The sequence below is a fragment of the Xenopus laevis genome, chromosome 1L (genome assembly GCF_017654675.1).
Source record: "Xenopus laevis strain J_2021 chromosome 1L, Xenopus_laevis_v10.1, whole genome shotgun sequence".
NCBI classification, from domain to species: Eukaryota; Metazoa; Chordata; class Amphibia; order Anura; family Pipidae; genus Xenopus; species Xenopus laevis.
This window is the reverse complement of record NC_054371.1, coordinates 175,554,876-175,582,113: the sequence shown is the minus strand read 5'-3', so window position 1 is coordinate 175,582,113 and position 27,238 is coordinate 175,554,876. Positions and strand designations below refer to the sequence as shown.

At 38.4% G+C, this 27,238-nt stretch overlaps 1 protein-coding gene across 3 annotated transcripts; it reads right to left on the bottom strand.

Annotated features, from left to right (window-relative positions):
• Nucleotides 1–5,115: 5,115 nt before the first annotated feature.
• On the bottom strand, nt 5,116–27,238 carry zcchc8.L (zinc finger CCHC-type containing 8 L homeolog). Of its 3 annotated transcripts, NM_001093460.1 has the most exon segments (16): nt 5,122–6,606; nt 6,608–6,609; nt 6,657–7,215; nt 7,363–7,486; nt 8,459–8,545; nt 14,635–14,765; nt 16,433–16,575; nt 17,638–17,777; nt 18,405–18,465; nt 18,789–18,854; nt 22,144–22,247; nt 22,717–22,791; nt 23,994–24,099; nt 24,475–24,546; nt 25,325–25,367; nt 26,984–27,238. In NM_001093460.1, coding segments are annotated over 16 exon segments (2,232 nt in total). In that variant the 5' UTR covers nt 27,147–27,238; the 3' UTR covers nt 5,122–6,250.

Genomic DNA, 27,238 nt, shown 5'->3' with positions numbered 1-27,238 from the left:
GACTGAGTATGTGAGCACAGGTGGCAATTTATAAACCAATACTGTACCTGCTATGCCTCATAGGTCTGTGCCTACAGCACAAAGCGTGTAAGGAGTAGATGCTGCAGCCATATTAACAATAAACTACTTTGATGTGAACAAGTCTGGTTGTGTACCTGCCTCTGAATTTGGAAGTTGCTTCTTTAAAGATCCACTGGGGCTATTCAGGTGATAAAACACTTTGCACTTTGATACCTACGATTTCATTTATATTCCCCTACTGGTATTTAATTAAACACAAAGTATTAAGAATAGAAATTGAAGAATATTTTACAGTTGTGTCATGTAGTAAGAGTCATTTATGAAGTCTCTCAGCCTAAAAGAAAGACGCAGGCTGAGAGCAGCAGAGCCGTGAATATTACCATACAAATCATCTTTACGTGTGACTTGGCATAGATTGGGGTCTCAACATCTTAAAGGTATAGTAACACCAAAAACTGTGCTTTAAAGTAATTAAAATATAATGAATTGTTGCTTTGCACTGGTAAAAGTTGTGTGTTTGCTTCAGGTATACTGCTATAGATTATATAGACACATTGCTGTGTAGGCATGGGGGCAGCCATTCAAGCTGGAAAATGAGAAAAGGTGCAGGTTTACATAGCTGAAAACAGACAAACTCTGTAGAATACAATTGGATTAATCTGTTATTGACTATGCAACCGGTGTCTTGTCTCCTTTTCCAGCTTTGAATGACTGCTCCCATGACTACACAGCAGCTTGTTTAGATAAACTAGAAAAATATTTCTAAAGCAAACACACCAGTTTTACAGGGCAGTGCAACAGTGCATCATATTGTTCATTTTAAAACTATCATTTTTTGGGGTGTTACTATGTAAATATTTCATTGTTTGGGTGTTACTGTTCCTTTAAGTAACATTGTAGAGGGAACCATTTGAACATGAAGCATATGACATTACAATTCAGCAGCACAGAAAACACTTTTCTATTTACATATGACAAACAATGGGACTCTTTGTTCGGTCTTGTATGAATTTGTCCCCTAGGAAGCCCCATCTATGCAAGAATGGCATCTCAAGATGTCTCCATAACAATGGAAATGTACACAAGCTATTGCTATGCTCCACTGTGCCCTGGAATACAGAAGAATGGCACTCATTACCTAGTGCAACTGTAGCATTAGTGGTGCAGAACTCTTCATTTAAACATTGCGCACTGCCTCCCTTTTTTTTCAATACACATCTCTTGAAATCAAATACCTTAAATATCTATTTTGTGAGAACTGGTTGGCCGTGGCACTCAAGATGTTGTGGAGTTTCCTGCATCGCCCCATAGTGAAAGGCCACTATTTACAAATATTACTTTTTACTAAAATACTGTGTTACATTTAATTTGCTTTAAATTTTAAACTGCAGCCACAAACATTAAGCAAACGCTGGTTTCCTTTACACAAATTAATAATTAACAAATAAGTCTGGGAATGTTTCTAAGATATCCAACTGCAACCTTACCTGCATCGCTTACACAAGACATATTCACATTGCGAGGTAGGACATAAAATGCTTACGATCTTTGCCTCCAACAGGAGCCCTTGGTAGAAGCTAGACTGCAGTTTCATTATGACGCTCAGACAACTTGCCTACTAGTGTTGAGTCTCATCTTCTATAGTTAGAATGGAACACTGTTCAGCATTCATTGCCAGTGACATAAGATTTTCCACTTAACCTCTGCAAGTAAATTTGGGATATTACATACAGGGCAAGGAAAACCCCCAAGCAATTCCAATCATAAGGTGAGTTACAAAGTAAACCTAAAGTCCCAGTGATGTACAATATGTTTATATCTCATGTCTACTCAGATGGTCACAAAAAAAAACAAAAAAACATTTTTTTCCAACTTCAAACAAGTCTTCGTTGTGTTTTGTTTCAGACAAAAAGTCACATATAAACAATAAGAATTAAATTGTTCTATTAATTTTACTTTTAAGTCTGAGAATCTAGACTCTCTTAAATTGGAAAAAAAGAAATTAATGTAGCTTGAAATCCTTTTAAGACAGTACTGCCAAACTTCTGTGGTCCTGAGGGCCGGAAATTTCTCTCCTACGTGCTGGATGGCTGATAATGGAAGCCAGTGTTGACCGCTCCCTCTTTTAAAACCACAACCATGTTACCACAAGAACTTTTAAGACCATGTCCACATTAATGGTGGTAGCACACCATAAAACCAAATGGTTGGTGCTCACTGCAGAGATATCACTTATGTGAAATTTTTAAGTCATATTAAAACATGACATTAAATACATATACCACCATCCTCTTCTGTGGATAACATAGCAACCCTTTACTTGAAGCATTTGAGGAGTTTTATGGACATGGTCCAGCTTCTCTGAAATGGATTTTCAGCATTGTGTTGTGTGTATCAGGCAGCGTGGTCTGTTTTTTAAATGAGTGAAATAAAAGTTGAATTTTAAAGAGTAAATTTTGTAAGCACCTGAACTAATTAACTGGAGGACTGCAGGGTGGAGACAGTTGATACAATTGTTTCCACTGGGCAACTCCTCAAATGCTTCAAGTATAGATACATTATGGTTATTTAACTTGCGGGTGTGAGGATACTTAGTAGCACTTTTTTGTTACTCTATTAAGGAACTGTTTAACATAGCAACCCCCAGCACATGATTTAGGGAGCCTTAGGGGCTACTAACAACAATTTATGAATGTGATCAAACCCCTACCAGGCTTATGGTCTACACAGATAATGGCGCACACACAGGGAGCATAGGGGAGGCAGAGCGTGGCACACACAGTGAGCATAGGGCAAGGAGAGTATGGCGCGCACACACACAGGGAGCATAGGGCAGGCAGAATATGGTGCACACAAGGAGAGTAGGGTAGGCAGAGTAGGGCAGGCAGTGTATGGCACACCCATGGAGCACAGGGTAGACAGAATACAGCAGGAGACAGGGAAACCTATCAGGACCACTCTACGATGTGCTACATACAGTGACAAAGTGTGGGTGCCCCTCTAGCAATTTATATGAGGGGTGACCAGTAGGCACTTTCAGTCTGGGTCAGAGGTGTGACCAGTACAGGGCTTTAGGGGTGTGAAATTCAGAGGTGTTAAAAGTGTGAACAATGCAGGTTTTTACTGTGTGAATGATGTGTTAATGCAGGGGCCAGTTAATCTCAGTACTGATACCTTTTAAAGTTTACACAGCGGTAAGCAGTCCCAGCCGGCTGACTGTCATATGGGGGCCACACAAGGTGGGATTGCAGGCCAGATGCGGGACCGCCAGTTGGGCAGTACTGCTCTAAGACAATACCCACTGACTTTTACAGAAACTTACCAGCCTTTACTTGTTAGTTATTTTAATGATACAAGTATGGTCCGCTATCTCAAAAACTGTTATCCAGAAAATCTCCAATAGACTCCATTTTATCCAAATAATTCAGATTTTTTAAAAGGATTTCCTTTTTGTCTGTAATAACACAGTACACTGTACTTGAGCTAAAGATTTAGTCAATCCTTACTGAAAGCAAAAAAAATTTTTTTGGATTTATTCAATGTTTAAATGATTTTTTAAGCAGACTTAAAAGATCCAAATTACGAAAAGATCCATTATCTGAAAAACACCAAGCATTCTGGATAAAAGGTCCCATATCTGTAAAAAAAAAAAAAATCTTTAAACTGCAACGATTTGAGTTTTCAAAATTATTCATGAAAGTTTTATTGAAATGGCAAAACCATAATCTCGATTATTGAAAAAAAAAAAAAAATTTAAAGGGGCTTTTGATATTTAGAGTATTCACAATTCACCCTCAGAAAGTCAAATTTTAAATAAGGTGCAAAATACAAAAACTTATTTTGTAACCTGTCTACATTGTTGTAATAAAACATTCTATATTGGTAATACTGTTATGCATTTGGCAGAACATTTTGGTGGTGTTGTTGTAACAATTGTAAAAGTTGCCCACATTTTCTTGCTTTCAGTTAACACTGTGTAAAACTCTATTTATTAAAGGTACTTGCGTCAAAATGTGCTCTTTGTGGTTCTGTATAGTTGTGCTTGGCATTGCGCAGTCCTTTCAGCATCTTGTTCTGAATCTGATCTGGAGGAGGCAGTAGTTCCAGGGTTGCCTCTGTGCAGTATGGCAACTAATCAGGTGCATGTCACACTCGGTACAGAAGACTGGAAAATGACACCGACTGGATATGGTAAACTCTCTGCACAATTGTATCTGATAGAAGTGACGCGCAAGTTCAATAGCATTCATTTTGATAACAACTGCATCAACTGCAACGTCTCCTTGGGACCACAAGGATGCTGGGGAATTGCCGATTTATGGGGAAAAAACACATTTGCACCCAAAATTACACTGCTATTTTAAGCAATTTTACCATTTACATACATTTTACTTTTTTCTTGGGCTAGAACAGTTTTCATGCAGCAGTCTATTGTGCTCTTCCTTTTAAATCTTTTTCCTTGGGTCAACATTTTGTGATATTCTGTGTTGTACTCACTTATCACATGACCTGGAAATGAAGGTTCTAACTTTAACATGAACTGGTGTGGAACTATAAGACACGGCATTGTCTGTTCTTTGTTTGTGCGAGGACAGTGGCTCCCTTTCGAATTTTATTATTAGGGATGCACCGGATCCAGGATTCGGTTCAGGATTGAGCCTTTTTCAGCAGGATTCGGATTCGGCCGAATCCTTCTGCCCAGTCTAACGGAATCCTAATTTGCATATTCAAATTAGGGACGGGGAGGGAAATTGCATGACTTTTTGTCACAAAACAAGGAAGAAAAGATATTTTCCCCTTCTCACCCCTAATTTGCATATGCAAATTAGGATCCGGATTGGTATTCGGCCGAATCTTCCGCAAAGGATTCGGGGGTTCGGCCGAATCCAAAATAGTGGATTCGGTGCATCCCTTTTTATTATAAATGGTATATTTTATGTTATTTATAGGAAACATATTTACTTTACAGTGAAAAAAACTGGAACACAGAGGTCACAAGCTAGAAATTAACTTTTAAAACTTACTCCCACCTTTTTGTTTGTGTGCAGAAAAGCAAAGGCAGACCAGTTTTAATTGCAATCAAATAACACAATGTTATGAAAAAAACTCATTTATTAAACTTCTGTACACTGGATATAATCTATACAGCAAGTTTATGAGAAATGGTCTTAGAAAAGGTAGATGTGGCTTTAAAAACTAAAAGCCCCACTGAAATCATGTATACAAATATCTAGACCAGTGAAGATTACTGAATGCCTTATTTCTGCCATTCATAGGTAAAATTTTTAAAGTGATAAAAACATTCAATATAAGAAACAGATCTATGGCATAGATCAGAAAATAGAGAATGCCAAAAAATTTACTAGAGTTAAAAAAAAAAAAAATAAAAAAAAAATAACCACCCTACCATAAACTCACCATATCTGACTGTATAAAATCTACAACAACAAAAACTTACATTAGATGTATCAAATGCACAAGTGGACAGGGTGTTTCGGAGATGAATATGGACAGTGCCATTTTGCTGGTATGCGGACAGTGGATGTTGATGTTGTCAATGGGTTCTGATCAAATGAATATTGTGTATAGACCTCAAACTGTGTGTATTTTCCATTTATGGTTCTGCTAAAGGTGCTATTTTTTTTAAATTTATTTATTATGCTGAAGTTATCAAAGGAAAGATTAACAGTAAATGTAATGTTTACATAGAGCAGATTAACAAATAATAGAAAGGTTTTCCTTTCCAGTGTCCCAAATTAGAGACAAGGTCCCAAATCAGAGACCATTTACACATTATGCCATTAGCATGGATATACTAATCCCTTTCATGTGAACAGAGTTCTGCGCATGCAGCAGTCACCAATAAGAGCCAGGATCAGATTACTCTATTAAACAAGGGAGTTGGGCAATCCAAGGAATAAAAATAAGCAAAACTTTGTACACCCAAGAATGTATAGTAGTTCAGTGTAAATGTGAAAAATGAAAATGCATACAAAACACCTACCCTATCCACTGTTGCATTACTAGAACAGCATGTTGTACAGTTGCACAGTAATTTCTTGTAAATCTCAACTGCCACATGCCTCTGAATTTCCAACCAGCTAAAATGATCATATGCTTTTTATGGAGTTGATGAAGTCATTGACAAACAATATAAATTAGCTGTAGCAGTTTCGTTTTTAGAGAAACCAAAATATACTCTTAAGTTCCAACCAAAGAAATTAATTTGTTAAACCTGCTTTTTACTTTTTTGTACGTTTCTTGGAGAGTTCTTAAGCAAACCTCTTAGCCGGAGATAAACCCCAGTAGAATCTGACATATTGTCATATTCAAATGGTGTAATCCCTTCAGCAAACTTACTCACATCAGGCACACCTGATCTTTTTGGGGAGGGTTCTACGCAGGCTGCCTCTTCTGTGGCATCTTCATCCGATGGATTCTTCTCGGACGCATTTTCATGTTTTGAGGAAAGTTTGTTTACTTCTATATCATTACCTTCCACCACATAACACTCATTGCTGTCCTCATTTGTTTCACTATCTTCTTCCGGTATAAGTGGACCACCTTCTTCCGGTATAAGTGGACACCCTTCTTCCGGTATAAGTGGACACCCTTCTTCCGGTATAAGTGGACACCCTTCTTCCGGTATAAGTGGACCACCTTCTTCCGGTATAAGTGGACCACCTTCTTCCGGTATAAGTGGACCCCCTTCTTCAGGTTCTGCTACAAACAATTTGGTGATAACACAGGGACTCTTCAATTCATGGGCTGTCTGTCGAGGAGCCGCTTTTCGTCCTGTGACAATATCTAACTCGGTCCTGCTTGGAGAAGAGGTGACAGAACTCACAGTTATAGGTGTATGAGCATCACAATCACTATTTGTACTTTCACCATTATCAAGTTGTGCCCAAAGCAACCGTTGCTTCTCTTCCAGCTCTTCAAGTGTCCATGTATCTTCATCTAAGACCTGTGGTGGAACCTTTGGAGAGTCTCGGTTAGGTGTTGGTGGTGGTGTACCTTTGGGAAGCGGCGGTGGAGTTGGTGTTGGCGGAGGGGGTGGAATGAAGTTTGGAGGGGTAGAAGGAGGAGTTCCACGAGGCAAGGGAGGTGGAGTACCATAAGAAGGTGAACCAGGAGGCAGAGGTGGATGGAACATATAACCTTTTGAAGCACGAGAGTGGTACATGTCCTCATCTAAAATCAAACAAATAACTATATTAATCAAATCAAAATAAGACTCAATATTTTGCTTTAGGATCAGGAAAGGTTACTTCCAATGCTTTGAACAGAAGATAATTTTACTGTACGGTCAGTCACTTTATTTATAATGATCAGCCGTACCTGATTCCATATCCATGTCCATCACAGCTGATGTCACTGTATGATTTCCAGATGTTTTTTGCCGTTTTCTCTCAGAGGAACTTGATTGGCAAGAAGATCTCTTATTGCTTTTATTTGAGGATCCCTAACATGACAAACAATATTGTGTTGATAAAGTCCAAGTGACAAATGATTAGGTATATGTTGTAAATAAAACAAACAAATCAAAAAATGTAAAATTCAAAACATATAAATATAAACAAGTTATATAAAACAGACAAAAATGTTTGTATATTTTGGTTTAAATGAATCATCCACCCAAAAACCATTTTTTTTCTTTTGCATAAAGAAAAATAAATAATTCTAAGCGCCACTCTAATAAACATTATTATTAAAAATATAAACCAGTATTCAGAATATATTTAAATTTTGAGTTTAAAAGCAAACATATGAACCAGTAAGGCCAAAATGTATCTATGTGGTATTTAATTTGTTCTACTATTAAAGTCACCTTGGTTTCATGGCTATTTTTCCATAGAGAGCACAAAATAAGATTTATTTTATCAGTTCTGTACCAGGAGTATTCTATAACTAGTTGATTTTGTAGGTCCAGTGTTACTAGGCTATAGCTTATGTAGTATACTTGTAAATGGATTTATATTAGAACACAAAGCCATGACAAGACAGCCTGAGAAAACAGAGGTTTAAATAAGATAGTAGTAAGCATAAGTGTTTCCAAAACCGTTTTAATATTTTCATTAGACCGTAAAGATGCAAAACGCATTCAGAAACATATGATTTCAACAGAATGGTACTTTTATGTTTGCATACTTTAAACACCACCTTAAATAGCATGTAGGACTTTTTTTTTTTTTTTTTTCCACAGCCAAAGCAGCCATGAGAGTAAAAGTAAGAGTATGCCACACAGTCTTAAATATATTCATTGGAAGCTGGAAAATCATGAGAGTGAGGCACTAATAGTAATATGTACCCACATCCAAGCAAAAAACAACCAACCTACTTTGGCAATTTGCTAACATGGCAAAAAAGCAAAAAAATCTGTCACAAACATAGCATGATTCAGTAAATGACAAGTTGGTGACAAAGTAATACTTACAGGAGGAAAGGAATCGGTTAGGTAGTTTGCAAAAATATCTTTCTGGTGAGCCTGCTGCATTGGGATTGATCCAAACATTTGCCATTCCTGAAACAAATGCAGAATATGAAGGGTGGATAAATGCACAGTACATCAAAATAAAAACATAAAAACTGTCCTACATTGCTGGATTTTCCAGCTTTTTTTGTAATGCAATCAACTCCAGGTTTTTTTTGTACAGCTGCATGTTTTGTTGGTTTTCCTAAAAATACCCGCTAGTCTTATTATTGAGGAAAATTTACATTTCTAAAGTAATTGCCAGAAAGCATATCTTTGACTGTATCCTTCTGTAAATCAAGAACTCCAGTACATTTCCACCTCCTATGGATGCCTGAAAATTATTTATTGTGGTAGGTTTGTATCTCTCACAGCGGTCTTGAAAAAGCTATACACAAACCCCCATATGTAATAAAAGGCTTAAAGTTTCCCAGGTGCAGTAATATACATCAACAGATGGTGGCAGAATTAAGGTTTACAGGCCCCAGCACACAATTTGCACAAGGGCCCTTCTTGTATACTGGTCCCAACTAAGCCTTCAGCTTGCTGCACTGCAGGGCTTCAGGGAATTCCTGGCTTACGTGAGATAGGTTTTCAGACAGGCAACAGGTCCCGTGAAAGTAATTTGCCCTGCTCCTCTAATAGTTACATTACGGTCAATCAAAAAGATGTTTGTGTTTAAATAGGTGACATGGGAAGACCAAAATATTTTGCAGAGAAAAAAATAAAAATAAAAAACACCTATGGACTAATGAAAATGTAAAAAAATTAAAAAAGACATGGTTTAAAAATTGTTGCGCAAAAAAAAAAAAATAACACTCATTGACTTTGAATTGTTTGGAGAATTTTCGGCGAAATGGGTCAGATTCGCCCATCACTACAGTAAATGATATTCACTGATTGGTTGCTGTGGGTTATTGTACCTGGGAAAACGTAGTGTCTTATAACATAACCTCTATACTGTACACATAAGTTTTCAGTATAAACCTGGTCAATAACTTTTAAAATCCTGTAAAATGGAAACTTAATGTTACATAATTTTTTTTCTGGCCTGGAAAAGAAGGGTTCATATTTAGAACTCAAACACCTATCTAAACAAAGCAACTGAAGTGAATCCTTTCTGCACTTAAATGCCATGACCATGTAGCCTGTTACATGGGTGGTTCACCATTAAAGGGATACTGTCGTGGAAAAACGTTTTTTTACAAAATGTATCAGTTAATAGTGCTACTACAGCAGAATCCTGCATTGAAATCCGTTTTTCAAAACAAGAAATGGATTTTTTTATATCTAATTTTAAAATTTGCTATGGGGCTAGACATTTTGACATTTCCCAGCTGCCCTCAGGTCATGTGACTTGTGCTCTGATAAACTTCAGTCACACTTTACTGCAGCACTGCAAGTTGGAGTGATATCATTACCCCTCCCTCCTACAAGCAGAATGCAGAGATCAAACTTACAGAACGGCAGGAGCTTTGATAGTGTCTGTGGGAGGAGGGGCTGCTAGTGCAGCTGTAGAGCAGGACGTAGGAAAGTGAAAGTAATTGCTTCCCTGCAAACCATGTGACCTCTCTCCTCCAAACATCACACGCATGGGCAGAGAGGGGAGGGGGAGTTTACAGCTAGATTCTCATGTCGTAGTGCGACTTGGCTTTTCATTACAGAGTGGCTGCCTCCAAGCACACAGGTTATGCTGTGCCTGCTGTTAGAGCAGCACAGGATGAATGTGTAATGAGCAGAAATGGAAGCCCCCATGACAGTGTTTATGGATGTGTGTTTTTTATAAAAATGCAAAAAAATAAAATTTAAAATGACGACAGATTCCCTTTAAAGGAGAAGGAAAGCTACAGAGGCATTTTATTGCCAATAGATTAGCTGCAATAGTACAAGCTAGAATGCTATATTTATTCTGTAGAATGTTTTACCATACCTAATTAAAAAGCTCTAGAAACTCTCTGTTTGTTTAGGATAGCAGCTGCAGTATTAATGTGGAGTGACATCACTTCCTGCCTGAGTCTCTCCCTGCTCTGGGCTCAGATTACAGTAGAGAAGGGAGGGGTGGGGGGAGAGGAGCAAACTGAGCATGCTCTTGCCCAGGGCAATGAGGTTTAAGCTGAAGGCAGGAAGTCTGATACAGAAGCCCATGTGTACACAATAGAAGGAAAGAAATGCAGTATTTCTTTTGACAGGGGACTCAGAGCAACATTACTTTGGGGGTTTACTGGTATATTTAGATGGACCTTTCTGATAAGGCTTACTTAGTTTTAACCTTTCCTTCTCCTTTAAGTTAACTTTTAGCATGTTATAGAATGACTAATTCTAAGCAGCTTTCAAATTGGCCTTCATTTTTTTTTTTTTTAAATTATTTGCCTTCTTCTTCCGACACTTTCCAGCTTTTAAATGGAGGTCACTGACCCCCAACCTAAAGCAAATGCTATGTAAGGGTAGTGGCAGACGGGGAGATTAGTTGCCCAGTGACAAATCTTCTACTTCGGGCGACTATCTACCCAATCTACCCGAAAGGCCTTCCTGCCGGCAAGAATACGAATCTCCATAGGGATGGCAAACGGTATCGCTTTGGATTTCTGAAGTTGCCTCACAAGGAAACTTTGGGCAACTTCGGAAATCCAAAGTGATTCGTATGCCATCCTGCCTGCAATTTGTATTCTTGCCGGTGGGAAGGCATTTGGGGAAGTTAGTCTCCTGAAGTATAGAATATTTCTCGCTGCGCTGGTCTGCCACAACCCTAGGCCTACAATTTAATTAGTTAATATTTTATTCAGCCCCATTCATATTTCAGTCTCTTATTCAATCCAGTGCATGGTTGCTAGGGTAAACTAGACCCTAGGAACCAGACTGCTGAAATTGCAATTGTAGAGCTGCTGAATAAAAAGCTAAACAACTCAAAAACCACAAATAATAATAGATGAAAACCAACTATAAATTATCTCAGAATATCAAATAAAACATAAATATGAATGACACTGTCCACTGAACAGTTTGGTAATCCTATGCACAATGAACATCAAAGTATTTGGCATTTAGAGATCACAAGTGAGCGCATACATTTTCCATGAAGTAAGATGAAACCAAAATGGGTAATCATGTCTTTCTACTCCAAATTACCAAGTCGCAATGCTTTCCCAAAATTATCTGTTTTGATGAAATACATGAAAATCCTGAAAACTGACTGGTGTGTATTATGTGCCATAATACCCCTAACAATTCGGAGACCCTAGAAAAACATATTTTTGGAAGATACATTCTGATGAATCTAAAATGAGTAAACATCTTTCTACTGCAAACTACTAAGATCCAAAGCTATGCTGAACGTCAAAGTTTTTATTAAATTTCTGAAAATCAAAGCTTGCATTTTACCCCATTATTTTCCTCACATTTTGTAACATATCAGCATAAAACAACCTAAATATGAATGCCATGGGTCTTCTGAACAGTTAGGTGCCCAATATGCATAGATTTACCAAACTATGTGGTGCACAGAGACCCCCAAATGGGTATATTGCAGACAAAATTAAAATGAGCAAAACAAGGCAACTTTTGCCTTGACCAGGGGTACGAGGCAGGGGTGTCCCCTCTCCCCATTATTATTCGCCTTAGCCATCGAACCGTTGCAGTCAGGCAGAATCCCCGAATATCAGGCTTTCAGATACAGGGCAGGGAAGAGAAAATACAGATGTATGCAGATGACACTGATTTACTTGGGGGACATGCCTCTCTTACTGCTCTTCTGGACACAACAAAGGTTTTTGGAGAAATCTCTGGTCTAAAGACTAACCCCTCAAAGTCCATTATATTTCCCTTGGACCCGGAGGTGGGGGATGGTATTAGGGCAGATATACCGTTACTGAAAGTTCGGCAATTCATATATCTAGGGGTTACGGTGGCCTTGCCGGTATCATCTTATTATGATCTTAACATAGCTCCCTTATTGCACTGGGTCCAGAGTAGATTTCAAGTTTGGAAAAATTTACCATTGGGCCCCACGGGCCGCATACAGACCATTAAAATGATTATAGCTCCTAAACTGTTGTATGTACTATGGCACACCCCCCTTACAATACAGAACCGCTTCTTTCTTGACCTGGCTGCTATCTTTAGACGGTATATCTGGGGTACCTCCCGAAACAGGCTGTCCTTATCCTCACTCTGTAGACTGAAGGATGAGGGAGGACTGGCGTTACCTGATATGCACCAGTACTATGTGGCAGCACAACTCTCACAACTGTGGTCTTTGAAATTCGCTGGGCCAGGGGAAGCTGTGCATCAGCTGTGGCAGGAGATACTACAAAGTGACCTACCTCCTTTTTATGCCCTAACGGCTATAAACCCAAAAAATTCTATGCTTTCTAAAACCAACCCACTTCTACGACTGCAACGAGATATTGTCACTAGGGTTCACCATTTAACCAACCCGAAGGGCCTAGACCCGTTTACGACCTTATGGTATAACGCTAAATTGACCCCACTCGATAAACTTGTAATTCCGAGAGTCTGGATCGAGGCAGGGATTTACTGCCTAGACCAGGTATGGAATGAACAAGGTATAATTCCATTTGATACTCTTAAGGAGCAGTTCTCCATCCCCTCATCCCAGTGGCTGACGTATCACAAAATGAGATGGGCAGTGAAAAAAGCACTCAAACCGGGTAATTTTAATTTACGGAATGCACCTGTGGCTGAGGTGTTTCGACAGGACCAATCCAGCCACAAAATTTCTAATTTCTATAAAGCCCTACAAACCATTAATTTGCAGAAAACCTCCCTAAAAGTGAGAGACCGTTGGGAGGCAGATCTCTCACCGTTTACTGATGAGCAATGGGAACAGGTACTCCATACACCTCTTCGAATTTCTCCTATTTATAAGTATAGGATATTACAACTGTACTTTGTGCATAGGGCCTATTACTCCAGAACAGTACTACATAAAATTAATCCAGAGATCTCGCCAGCTTGCCTGAGGTGTGGTAAGGCAGAGGGCACAATTTTACACACTTTCTGGGCTTGCTCGGAAATTGTACCCTTCTGGGAAGCGTTACAGAGCCGTATTACAGGGATGCTAGGGTTTGAAATACCGTTGGACCCCAAATGGTATTTATTGGGTATGGACCCCCCAACTCCTCTAACGAACCCAGCCCACACTATGGTACACAAATTACTCTTCTTAGCACGTAAAATCATAGCCCAGCACTGGAAAGTCCCAGACCCTCCTTCCTATCAGATGTGGCTGAAGTCGGTTCAGGACTTACAAAAAATGGAGGATCTGATTGCCAGGAGAAAGGGTTCTACTAAGGCTAATACCGCTATTTGGCAGCTATGGATCCTGGAGCATGTTTGAAAAAGACTAGAGAGTCGGTTGAAATTACCTAACGCATGATTTAGTTACAGTCCACTAATCCTGTGCTACAAGATAGCGCAAAACTTTTTTAGATGAGAATCGTCTTCAGGTCGAATTATTGGTTGCAGTTCGTCTCATGGAACTGCCATTAGATTATGTCATTACTGTCAATAAAGATGTTTACAGTGTTCAAAATATCCATTTCCTAACGAAAACTTATTTTTTTTTCAGTAAATTGAGGTACAATGCATGTGACAGTCATGTATTTATCTATTTGGTCAAACTTCTGTGCTTGCAGGATGTCTAAACCCAATCTGCGTATTGGGTCATGTTCTTTTTTTTGTGTACTGAGCGGTGATATTATCTGTGCAATTATTTTTTTTTCTCAATAAATCTCACTTGAACCAAAAAAAAAAAAAAAAAATGGGCAAAACAAAGTAACAAAGAACATTGTTAAATGCAATAAAATCACTAAAATACAATAAAAACACTAAAATTACATTTTTTTTCCACCTAGTGTAATCAGCAGTCAATCACAGTCTGAATATTTTAGTTGGCCAAATAGGTTTTACGAACAGAAACCAGTGAACACTTACACAGAGCTGGAAATGCAATAAAATTGATAAAATGCACCAAAATTGCAATATACGCTATGGCAATAAAGCTTTTTTATTGCAAAAAACAGATGATGCGATATATAAGGCACAAAATTGTGTAAGTATTCATGTGTAAGATGAGGCACTAATTTTTAACCAAGCTTGAACCGAAAGACTACTGTACTTACATCGAACATGTCAGGAGGTGCAGAAATATTAAAGCCAGGATAGTTGACCAATTTAGATACATCATATGAAACATGTTTCTTTGCTTCGGTATCTCTGTCCTCTATTTCACCATCACTTGCATCTAAACGTTCTGTAAAGAAACAGGGCATATCTTAAAAAAAATGTTAAAAATGTTAAAATGTACCTGTAGTACAAACAATTCTACTTTACAAAGGTATCAAATATACAAACAGATCATTATGGTAGCAACTGCAGAAGACACTTAAAATTTCAGGAACTTAAAATCAAATACTCAATTTCAAGTATAAAATTTGACACCTTCAGTTGCAACATGCTATGGGCTCTCATTTTCACATGGAACCTGTAGATAACCCTTGGAATATATAGGTATAGCAGGGATACCCAACCTTTTGAACTTGTGAGCAAAATCGAGAAGCTAAAGGAGTTGGGGAGCAACGCTAGCATGAAAAATGTTCTTGGGGTGCCAACTAAGTGCTGTGATTGGCCATTTGGTAGCCCCTATGTGGACTGTCAACCTAGATTGAGGCTCTGTTTGGCAGCGCACCTGGTTTTTATGCAACCAACACTTGCCTCCAAGCCTGGAATTCAAAAATAAGCACCTGCTTTGAGGCCACTGGGAGCAACATCCAAGGGGTTGGAGAGCAACATGTTGCTCATGAGCTACTGGTTGGGGATCACTGAGGTATAGATACACACTGCAGAACTCTGGAAACCCATTCTCAATTTTACAACTATTTAATAACCTCTAGAGATTTTCTCATCCCAAAAATGTAACCTCTTGTATGCTTATGCAGTTCAGGATAAAGGGGGGGGAAAAAAACCCCAAAAAAAAACGAAAAAAAAAAACCTTTACTTTAAAGGGGTACTGTCATGGGAAAAAAAAATTTTTCAAAATGAGTCAGCTAATAGTGCTGCTCCAGCAGAATTCTACACTGAAATCCATTTCTCAAAAGAGCAAACAGATTTTTTTTATATTCAATTTTGAAATCTGACATGGGGCTAGACATAGTCAATTTCCCAGCTGCCCCAAGTCATTTGACTTGTGCTCTGATAAACTTCAATCACTCTTTACTGCAAGTTGAAGTGATATCACCCCCTCCCTTTCCCCCTCCCAGCAGCCAAACAAAAGAACTATGGGAAGGTAACCAGATAACAGCCCCCTAACACAAGATAACAGCTGCCTGGTAGATCTAAGAACAGCACTCAATAGTAAAAACCCATGTCCCACTGAGACACATTCAGTTACATTTAGAAGGAAAAACAGCAGCCTGCCAGAAAGCATTTCTCTCCTAAAGTGCAGGCACAAGTCACATGACCATGGGCAGCTGGGAAATTGACAAAATGTCTATCCCCATGTCAGATTTCAAAATTGAATATTAAAAAATCTGTTTGCTCTTTTGAGAAATGTATTTCAGTGCAGAATTCTGCTGGAGTAGCACTATTAACTGATGCGTTTTGAAAAAAACATGTTTTCAGATGACAGGATCCCTTTAACATTTAACCCATGGAATGAATACTGTACCATAACTGCATTATTGGAGGTTTCCTTTTAATATTTTGTAAAACTGGTTTTGTTAATCGTACAAAGCAAAAGCTGTGTACTGTATGTAATGCTATATTTATGCATTGCTAGATAAAAAATAATAAAAAAAAAAAATAATCACTTAAATATTTACCAGGAGTGTTAGCCTTATATCAAATTAGAAGCCACTGGCACTTCATAAAATACATCTACACCGACAGCTCTAAACACTCAAGACATTCTCTACAACATACCTTTTCCATCATACAAGGAAAGCCCTGAATTTTCCAACTCTGCTTCTTTTAACCAGCCTGGTGGGTAACCTAGCTCGCGCATTCGATATATAAATGGAGGAAGATTTTTGTCCATAATGCCAAGAGCCTCTTGAAGTTCCTCGCTGTAACAGTGGACAAGATATTCATCAAGGCTTTACTCACAAAGCAATTAAAGGTAATCCAGCTGAATAAGACTTCAAATTGCCTCAACAGAAGCAGTAAAGTTGGCTTATACCCTTCTATATTTTTTGGTTTAACAGTTGTGTCCAAAATGATTTCCTGTAAAAGTAATTCACCTTTGAAACAAGAATGTGCAAGTGCATTATCTCTCTAAAATATAGAAGGAACGTGCTGAAAAAAAAAAATAGTAATGCTTTGGGTTGACAATACTGCAAAAAGTCTACAGTCCCACTCATATGTTCCACTACCTGCTGCCTCCTTTCCCAGGCTCTGCAGGGGAGCTGTAGGATAGGAATCAATCAGGAGCTAGGCTGACCTGACCGGAAACTGAAGCCTGCCTTTGTTGTGTGACTGCAGGGCTGTGATTGGCTATTCCTCCTCCTACTGTGCTTCTGGCAGGGAATGTTGGGACACACCCACTTCATTTGAAAAGTGGACAAGGACCATAGCAGGAAATTTTTTTTAAAGGCTTTTTTTTTATTGATTTAAAACACAACATGGATAGCAGTTAATTATTAGCCGAAAATAAAGCTTGAACCATATATTATTCATTATAGCCTACCAGATGGGATTTTTAGTTATACTATGACTCCTTTAATACCCTATTCTTATCAACTGGTCTTTTTATTTTTTTTATTTTTTAGTGTATGAATAATTTCCCTTCCTCTTCTACTATTTTCTGTCTATCAAATGAGAATCAGTGACCTTGGTCACAAAACAACAATTGGTCTGTGAAGTGACATTTTATTGTTTACTTTTTACAACTTTTTTTTTTATTCTGGACCTCTACTATGCATCTTTCAGTCTGTCCTTCAAACTAGACAGCTACTGTAAGTTGGACCCAAACAACCACATTGTTGCAAATATTGCAATATGAAAAACTGCTGAAAAAAAATTAAAAAATAGGAAAATGAAGACCAATTATAAACACAAAACACACACAAAAAAACATGAAATGGTGTAGAAAGGCAATGAGTTTTTTTTTTTCCACAGAAAAAATTTACCTGATAACACCAGGTTTATACTTCCCAAACCTCTCTTCTACTTCTTCTGCATGATATCGCTGCTGATTTTGGTTACCAGCTTCCCCACATGCATCCAAAAACTCCTTTCTCTTCATATTTATATGGGCCTGGTCCCTTGGCTGCAAAATTAATTAAACATTGCTTATTTTATCAGCCCCAAACATAAAATACATGTGCTAGAATTGTGAGTGGGTCCATTTTTTTTTTTTTTTAAACCCAGACCTGACTCCGATCTGCAACCCAGACCCCACAACCTGCATTTTTACCCGCTTAGACTGGCTACCTGACTTGACCCACAGCTGTCTACAATCTGACCTGCTACCCATAGCTGTTGCTGCAAAAAAATTGGGCAGGGCAAAAAAGTATAAAAAAACCAAAACAATTTAAAAAATGTTTACAAGAGTAAAACTTGCTATAGATAAGACTTGCCAAACAGACTCATGAGCTGTAAACACGCCACCTAGCAGGTTACCCAGCCCACTGCAGGACTCTAATGTGCACAATCAAGATTTTCTAAAACATGCCTTGTGTTATAGAAACATTAAATAGTTATGCAAGGATTATTTTACATCAGTGATCAGTCCTCATTTCGGCTCTGGATTTCACAGAAAACTTATCCACAGGTCATAATTGGAAACCATGGACAACCACATTTCATGTAATAAGATTAAAGGAGTCTTTAACAATTAAGTTATACTCTACATTTTCCGGACAATATTAAAAAGGCTGAGCGAAAACAAACTTACTTTTGGACAGTCTCTCATCTGATGTTCTTCTGAGCCACAGTTGAAGCAGCATGGTTTTGGCCTAAATAATAAAGTCAAAGAAAATATTTATGCAAAAAAGTTTCAATTTTAAAACTATAGTAAGGTCCCTCTTTAGGCCAAAACAATGCTCAAGTAATTTTTATTGCACTTTTTACATAATCTGGTTCTCAAGTCACTACTGTTTTGAATAACTGGATGATGAAGTGCTCTCTAAAGAAACAGTTATCAAAGATTTTCACAAGCAGTCATAAAATTATTTAATGTATACGTTTTCAGGTAACAGAAAAACATGTAAACTAACTTCAGCATAAAAGAAATATTTAGCAAACTCTTAATAAAATAAGGAGAAAACTCATTACAAACCTTTTAGCCTTTACTTGTATTTCTTGCCCATCTAGAGAGACAATCTGAGTAAAAACTTGTTGATATCTTAACAAGGAATATTAAGGTGTTTTAATTAAAATAAGGTATTCTAAATCTGACATAGAAATACAATCCACAGTTTCATATCTTAACAAGGAATATTAAGGTGTTTTAATTAGAATAAGGTATTCTAAATCTGACATAGAAATACAATCCACAGTTTCATCTCAAGTGGCTAAGAAGCCTTCCTTTCATTACTCCACTGTATGCCGACTAGAAATACAATCTTTATACGTCATGTATATTTCATGCTGGAGTAGTCAAAGATAATGTTTACGACAAAGCCTGGGAGATTAATGATATAAATTTGTTTAAAGTTGGTTACTCTATAATAATAATAAAATATAACAGCAACTAGGTATGCTCAATATCAACAATGCGGTTGGTGAGAGATGCGCTGCCTTCGATTGTCCACCCATTTTAATTCCAGTGAGCCATTCAAACTATTTTCCTGGTTGCTAAGGTAAGTAGGACCATAACAATATCATTTTCAAATGGAGGAAAGAACACACAAAAAACAAGCACAAAAAACAAACGCAAAGAAAGACAGAACAACAGTATATTGTTGGGGTTGTTCACTTTTACATTAACTTTTAGCATGATGTAGAGATTGATATTCTGAGAAAATTAGCACTTGGTTTTCATTTTTTATTATTTGTGGTTTTTGAGTTATTTAGTTTTTTATTCAGCAGCTCTCCAGTTTGGGTTTTCAGGAATCTGGTTGCTAGGGTTCAAATTACCCTTGCAACCATGCATTGATTTGATTAGAGATTAGAAACGCTGCCATTCTTATCCCTTTTAGCTGAAAATGTTTTAAAGCCGGACAAACATTTTTCATAATAATATATATTTATATATAATATACAGTAAGAAAGAAGATTGCACGTGGGTCTTGGGTTCCAGGGCAGCCAGAAACATTTTCTCTAGATCCAAAAATCAGACCCAACCCTCCCCTAAATACCTTTAAACAGTGCAAGAGGGTAACAAATTCTAAACGATCACATCACTGCAACAATGTCTTTTTGCAAGTAAATTTTTTTACCTTTCGTCGAAACACAATACTTAAATTACATAAGAAGCATTTAGTAGGCATTGGATCAGTTACAAAATATCAGTTATGGTGGATACTGAGTGTTGTTATTACTTATTTCCTACATGTTTCATCATTGTATTACAATCTTTCCCAAGTTTAACTGGACTGATTACATTGTTTCTTGTTGGTTTACTAGGATTACTGTGCCTTAATGTATCAAGCCAAGAATATCCTATAATAGAAATGGCTACTATGTTTTGATGCCCACATTTAAAGAACAGCTCAGTGTAACAACCGCATAAATAGATAGGCTGGGCAAAATACAAAATGTTTCTAATATAGTTTGTTAGCCACAAATGTAATCTATAAAGGCTGGAGTGACTGGATGTCTAACATAATAGCCAGAATCCAACTTCCTGCTTTACATCTAACTCTTAGTTAGTCAGCAACTTGAAGTGGGTGGGCAAATGGTATCAGGGCCGGAACTAGGGGTAGGCAGGGAAGGCACCTGCCTAGGGCGCAATCACTGGGGGGCGGACTTCCCATGAGAATTTTTTTTTTCGTTCTTTTTATTGTGTCCACTACTTGCCCATTAAAAAGCTATGTTAAGAGAGCTGCCCACCCCAACCATCTTTGTGCGTTTCCTTTTTGCTTTCCCTAATACTCCTCCTTGTACCTCACTGAAGTTAATATCCGACTTTCCTGAAAGGCGCATGCGCAGTATATGCGTTCTGACATCATTGCAAAGGCTCAGGCACTTGGTGCGCTGGTATGGCTCATACGCAATGGAGAATGTGAACGATGTCTGGACCAATTTTACTTAGCTGTCTCCTGGCACAGGTACATGGGGGCAGGAAGTGGGGCCTAAATAAATGTTTTTCGTGGTTGCACGGGTGTTGGCACATATTCAGGGGGGCCTGGTTACATATTTATGGGATGGTTCCTGGCACAGGTACACAGGGCTGGGAGTTTTGGGCCTGGTAATTAAATATTTAATGTGGCTGGGCTGAATCTGATTCTGGCACAGGTTTAAGGGGGTCCTGGTTAAATATTTTATGTGGCTGCACCGATGCTGGATGCAGACACAGGTTTGGGGTGCAATCATGAAAAGAGGCTGCCTAAATGTTTTAGTTGGCTACACTGGTTGCTGGCACAGGTTCAGGAGGGAAAACATCACAGGGGCTGGTTACGGTACATATTTAATATGGCTTTACTGATGCTGGACTCTGGTACAGATTTAGGGGGGCAACCAAGAAGGGGGGGGTTATATTATGTGACTGTACTGGATACTGGCACAGTTACACAGGGACAATAGGAAAGTTTTTTTAATTTACTGTTTACATAACGTTGAAGTTACATTTATTAATGTGTTGCAAGATTTATTTATTAAAAATTGAAATGTTAAAATGCCAAGGTGGGAAATGGTAATGTGGGACTACTGGGGGGGGAGGGGTGCCAACTGAAGCACTTGCCTAGGGTGCCAAAATACCTTGGCCCGGCCCTGAATGGTATATGTACAGTTAAGTTTGCTTTTGATCCTTAGCATGCAGGTCAGATTCAAATTCAAACTGTTATGACTCATATTGCCCCCCTCAAGTCACTGATTGGGTTAGTGGCTGGTAACGAATAAGAGAGCTGCAAAGCAGGAAGTGTGTTCTGGCTATTAAGTTAGTTATCTGCTCACGCCAGCCTTTATAGGTTACATTTTTGGTTAAATAAATATATTGAAATTAATTTTATTTTACTTGGCCTATTAACCTAGTTTTTATTTTTACACTGAACAATTCCTTTAATTTTCCTCAGCACGGGTCACAGATATTTTCTCATTTGCATAAATGTGTATCTCCAGTGGTAAAACATTTAAATAATGTAATGCCAGATGCATTTTTTGGTCCTTACATGATTCAGATTTATCACTGGTACACCAATGCGAAGGTATGTTTATCACCTGCTCTGGAGAAGATTAAAAGACCAGAGAGGGTAAAATGGCAAAGGTATAAATAAAAAACAGGGGACACTAATAGCTTATGCACATACATTCAGAAGGAATCTCTCCCCTTCCTCAAGAGAAAAGACTTTTGCTCATCTTGCACCCGAGCTCCTAAGCCTATGTGTTTTACAGAAAAATGAATATATACCTTTTGGCAAAATAAAAACATTTAACATGTGAAAAGGAAGTCTTGCTCCCTTTTTAGTGGTTACATTGTTGGCATTAAAAGATTACCACTGAAATGGTGTAAATGTGGCTTCTAATTAGGATACTTTGGTATGTCCCATCCTTCCGTCAGTTGTGGGTTTTCATTTAATAATGGCTGGCCAAGCTTGTCAAGGCAAAAATTCTTAAAATACTGGACACTACCAACAACCTGCAAAAAGACAAAACAAAGAGACATTTAAGTGGGAAACTATTGCCATTATAGAACTCCACATATCTATAGATGACATTTAAAATTCTGCTTAGTTTTTCTCAGGTTACTAAACAAACCCTCTGGTCTAATAGCCAATGAAGAGATAGCATTGTTGGTACCCATAGAAATTGTAGCTGTCTGATCCTATTTTTTTTCTCCTGACCACCTCTCCTGAGCTCAGCGTAACCATTACAGTGCTCAACCCCAGCAGAACTTTTTATCAAAGTATGTTGTGCCTGTGTGAATCTGCATTGCATGAAATTACAGCATACATGTCCTGTTTGCAGATGTCAATGTTACTAATGATCTGTCAGATAGAAAATGTCGCTGGGTGAAAGCTGAACTAGAACACTCACAAGATATTGCACAAACATTTATTATATATTTCTGCTTTCAAAGATTGAATTTGAAATGTAATGAAACTCACAGAAAAGGCTTGTTTGATATTTTTCATTGTATCTGCATCGGAATCGTCATTTTCTTCCAACAGAATACTTGATGGCTGATCAAGGAGAGTAACATAAAATGTTAGCAAAAAAAACATGCTGGCCTTGATGCAGCAGACCAATGCTGTCCGAATTCTACTATACAATGGTCCAATAATTAATTGGAAAATGCTATTAAATTCTTATTTTATTTTCAATCACTGTGGACGCCATTTGGAATGCACACGGACTGAAAATAATTGAAATAAGTTTGAGTGTGGAGACACAGCTAATTATATTATGTATGTATTTTTATTTATATAGCACTACTTGAGAATGAAGCACTGTCCAGCAGAGCAATAAATTAGTAGAGCAAACGGGGTCGTTATAATAATAAATTCAAATAAATACAACATATAGCTTGAATAAAGTTTAAAGGGCACCTGTTGCCCTAAAATATATTCCCTTGCCAAAGGTGTGGGCTAATAGAGTGAGCACTCCGGTTGGGGTTAACAGTAGTTTCCCTAAAAAAAACCCAAAAAAAACAAAAAAAAACCCACACACACACACAGGTCCAGTCAGCGCTAGGGCACTTGCACTGGGAGGGAGCGCTCTATGCGAGTGGCTATTTTGTGTAGTGCATTTGCACATAATGAGCAGCTGATGTCACGTGCATGCACATAATGAGCAAGTTGCGGCATTCGCTCATTCTGCACGTGTGTGTGTGTGTGTGCCCCAACACTGCAACTCAACCGGGTAGTTCCCTCCCAGTGCAGGTGTCCTAGCGCTGGCCGGGTGCAAATTAAAAATAAACAAGCTACGGTTACCCCAAACCGTGAAAAATATTTTAGGGTAACAGGTGCCCTTTAGGAGCTTAGTGTCAATGAAACAAGAGTATGAAGCCCTGCATAAAAGATTATAGAGGTGTTGGCTAGGCAAGGGTCAGTGACAAACCTTAAAAGGTAGGTTAAACAGAGTTCAGACACACTGGCAAATACCAGAGGTGCTTTCACGATTGGTCCTTTTTCAGGCCAGACAACATGCTTAATGGGCAGTATATGGCCTGAGGGAAAGCACATGCATCATGACCATAATAATGAGCATAGCCAGCAGAATTTAGCCAAAGAATGAAATGGTAAAATAGGAATAACCCTTTTTCTTTGTTCATAAGAAAAATAAATTCAGCATGAAAATTTCCCACAAACCTCATACACAATTCAGCAAACAGACATTTTTAGGGTAAAGGTGTCACGCAGAGACTCTGATGACAAAATATTACCTGGGGCTTAATATTAAAAGAGGTTTTTTCAGAATTGGATTTCCGATGCTCTTCATATTTCTGAAATAAACTGGTTATAAATTCTTCTATTTCTTGGTGATACTGCCTGTGTAATTAAATATAAAAAGTATAAGAAAACACTGGTTGGGAACAAGAAATAATGCTTTGTTTTACTGCAGAAATCTAAAAAGAAGACCAAGGCTGGGTCTGGGTGCTGCGTGGCAGTTCAGCAAGCACATCCACAACAATGACTTTGCACTCGCACAACTTGAACTAAGAATTCCAGACACTGGTCTAGTTTTTTTGTTTTTAAAAAGCCGCTACCATCTCCCATCCACAAGCACATGTTCTTGTGAATGGACATAGGCATTTGAGGCGCAGCTGACTAAATTCATGCTTACATAACTACAGTGTAGAAGTAACAAAATGATTAGCTACCTACATAAGCCATATTTACAAATATTTGAAGAAATATACTCACTTTGAAATGATGTGGTTCATAAACAGGATTTGCAGCAAAGGGCCATCCAACTTATCCTCCACAGGCAACCCACTAAAAAATAAAAAAAAATTAATTAACAGTCACTCATTACTCCTTTGCTATCTGAAAATGCTTAACAGATGAAAGGGGAGCTTGCACAATTATAAAAAAAATAAGAATCCACCAAACCACATCGGTATGTTTTATAAATCTACTTAAAAACATTTTTCCTATAGTATGTTTAATTAACACTGACTTTGTAAGATCCTCAACCTTATGGCTTAAAACATCCCATATAAAATTCACACATCTAAGTTGCATAATTAACAGTTATCTTTCTGTAAATCACTGGCATATTTTTCAATAACAGTCAGGAGATGTATTAAATATTGCTTCTTCTAGAATAATTCAGAGCTGGGTATTGTTATAAGCATACCTAATACTGTGTATATCCAGCACTGGCGTCACAGTACATATACAATTGTACCTAGAAAAGTTATAATATATACTGCAAGGCTGCCAAATAAGTAGATCATAATGGCTAGCCTTTGAGTTTAAAAAAAAAATAATAATAATAATAATAATAATAATAATAATAATATGGACCTGATCTACTTCCCAAGTATTTTCCAGACATACCGGCATTCGTTAGATCAAGGGCCAGTACTTTACCACATGGTCATGCTCAATCTGTGAGTGTAAATACTCCTCAGCACCTCTTATTGGCCATAAACTCAGTTAGATCCCGGAAAGATGAGTGTCGATATTAAAATTGAAGAACTTGGCATCTGAGACAAATGTGACAACTATAGAAAAAAATGTGAGCAAACATATTTTAACCTGAACATACCTTGGTCGATTCAGCAGAGACAATCTTCTTTTAAGCTCTTGATGTTTATAGTATGTTAAGGAATCTAAAACTCTTTATATAATTCTATTTTAAAACCCATTTTAACATGAAAATTTGTGAAATGAGAGAATTGGTAATATGGAACAAAATGTAGCCGCAGAAACTGACCTCTGCCTTAAAGTCAAATACTGTTAGTTAGTTAGATTTATCTTTAAGGCCTAGACACACTGGGGATGCTGTCCCAAATTTAGGAAGGCAGCATGAATGAAACCCACTTAAAATATCCTGTCACCACTTGCCATAGGTGAGCGCGACCAAAAACTTATTGGTGCATCTGAGCAAAGGTTGCCTGTTGATGCCAGAGCATGCCACAGGCAAATTATTTGACATGATTCACTAATGGTTGCCATACACTGTAAGATTTGGTCGTTTTTGGCGAGTTTGCTAAACAAGCGAATTTATGACCCAGGCATGATATTGTGGTAATGAAGGTGATACTTAATGTCAGAGCAAGGACCACATCAAAGAGCCGATGTGGTCCTCGATCCAACAGGAAAAGTAAGCCTGCCTTATCTAGACCTGGGCCAGATATTGAAATGGAGGGCCCCATAAAAGCCCAGATTTGATCTAAAGGATCGTAACTGGCAGCTTACATCTGCCCGTGTATGGCCACCTTAAGATATAAGCGATTTTGGCCAAAGCACTGTAGCAACCAGAGCCTACAGAGTGCCATGGTGTAAACTTGGCTTCCTTTTCATGTATTAGAATAGTTGTGGTCAAAATGTCCCATAAGGCCAGGACTGCAGATTTTAGTGGCCAATTTGGCTCCCTTAGTTCTAGTCGGCAGCGTATCTGCCCATGCATGGGGTGCTTCAATGGCCTTACATGACTGGTATCTGGTCTAAAATCAGCCAGATATTGAATTGGACAGGTGTGAAAATCTTATCAGGGCAACAACTGCATCACCCCGATGGCCTGTATACCCAATCGTTTGGTCTGACCAGCCTATCGCCAACACCAAGGTGGGCACAACAGGGAAAAATCTGCATGTTTGGCGACTACATACTAGGGTTGCCACCTGGCCAGAATTTGACTGGCCTGGCCGGTTAAAATAATGGTTGATCCCAATGTTATTTACGGAAAAATATAAACATATAGGAAGGCCGGTATTTTTTCCAGAAAAGGTGGCAACCCTACCATATACATTTAAACCCATTCACTCCTTTGGAGTTACTTCCACATTTGACATGCATCCAATAAGGAGCTGTGTGCCATTCAACAAATGAGAAAAGTCTGATATAACTGTAAACTCTCACAGTTACTTCTATGTCTTAGAACAACCCCAGCAGATATAAAGCAAAAACTTCTCAACACTGGTCAAGCAGGAATGTGCTGCTCTGACAGTCAGCAACGAGCGATAATAGAAAGCGATACTGCACCTCCACACATTATTGGAGACGAGCACGCAATCGGTTTGTTACTATGACGCTGATGTCCAAACTGCGTCCCTCCGTGCAATTCTAAACAATAGGGCATCGGGGCTTCAAAACAATAACAACTGGGGGGGGGGGGGAGAAAGGACAAATCGAAGTATTTAGCGTTACCCTCCCCCCTCCTGCTTCCTGTATAGTTGCGAGGTTTCGTATCAAACAAGGATATTCTCTGCACTAAGCCGATTGATTGTCTCCTCGTGTTGAGAAACCAGCTCCTGTACGTCGTTAGCTTCTCCCTCGCTATCAAAGCGCACATGTACGGACGACGCCGGCAAATCCCCATCCAATTGCTCAAACAGCTCAGTGTCCCCAAAATCCACCTCAGCCATCTTGGAGCCTACTAAGGAGAGAGCTACTATAGACATAAAATAAGGGATAGAGAGGCTGCGTCGACGTGTGCGTTACACAATTAGTCGGCCAT

Bases quoted from the DNA above. Each gene is read 5' to 3' on its own strand.
- zcchc8.L (XM_018246759.2), bottom strand. From the start codon at position 27,182: ATGTCTATAGTAGCTCTCTCCTTAGTAGGCTCCAAGATGGCTGAGGTG. The intron at 25,368-26,983 runs ATATCCTTGTTT...CATACTATAAAC, and splicing joins CAATCGGCTTAGTGCAGAGA to ATCAAGAGCTTAAAAGAAGA. The intron at 14,766-16,432 runs GTATGTTGTAGA...GTTTCTTTACAG, and splicing joins TTCCTTGTATGATGGAAAAG to AACGTTTAGATGCAAGTGAT.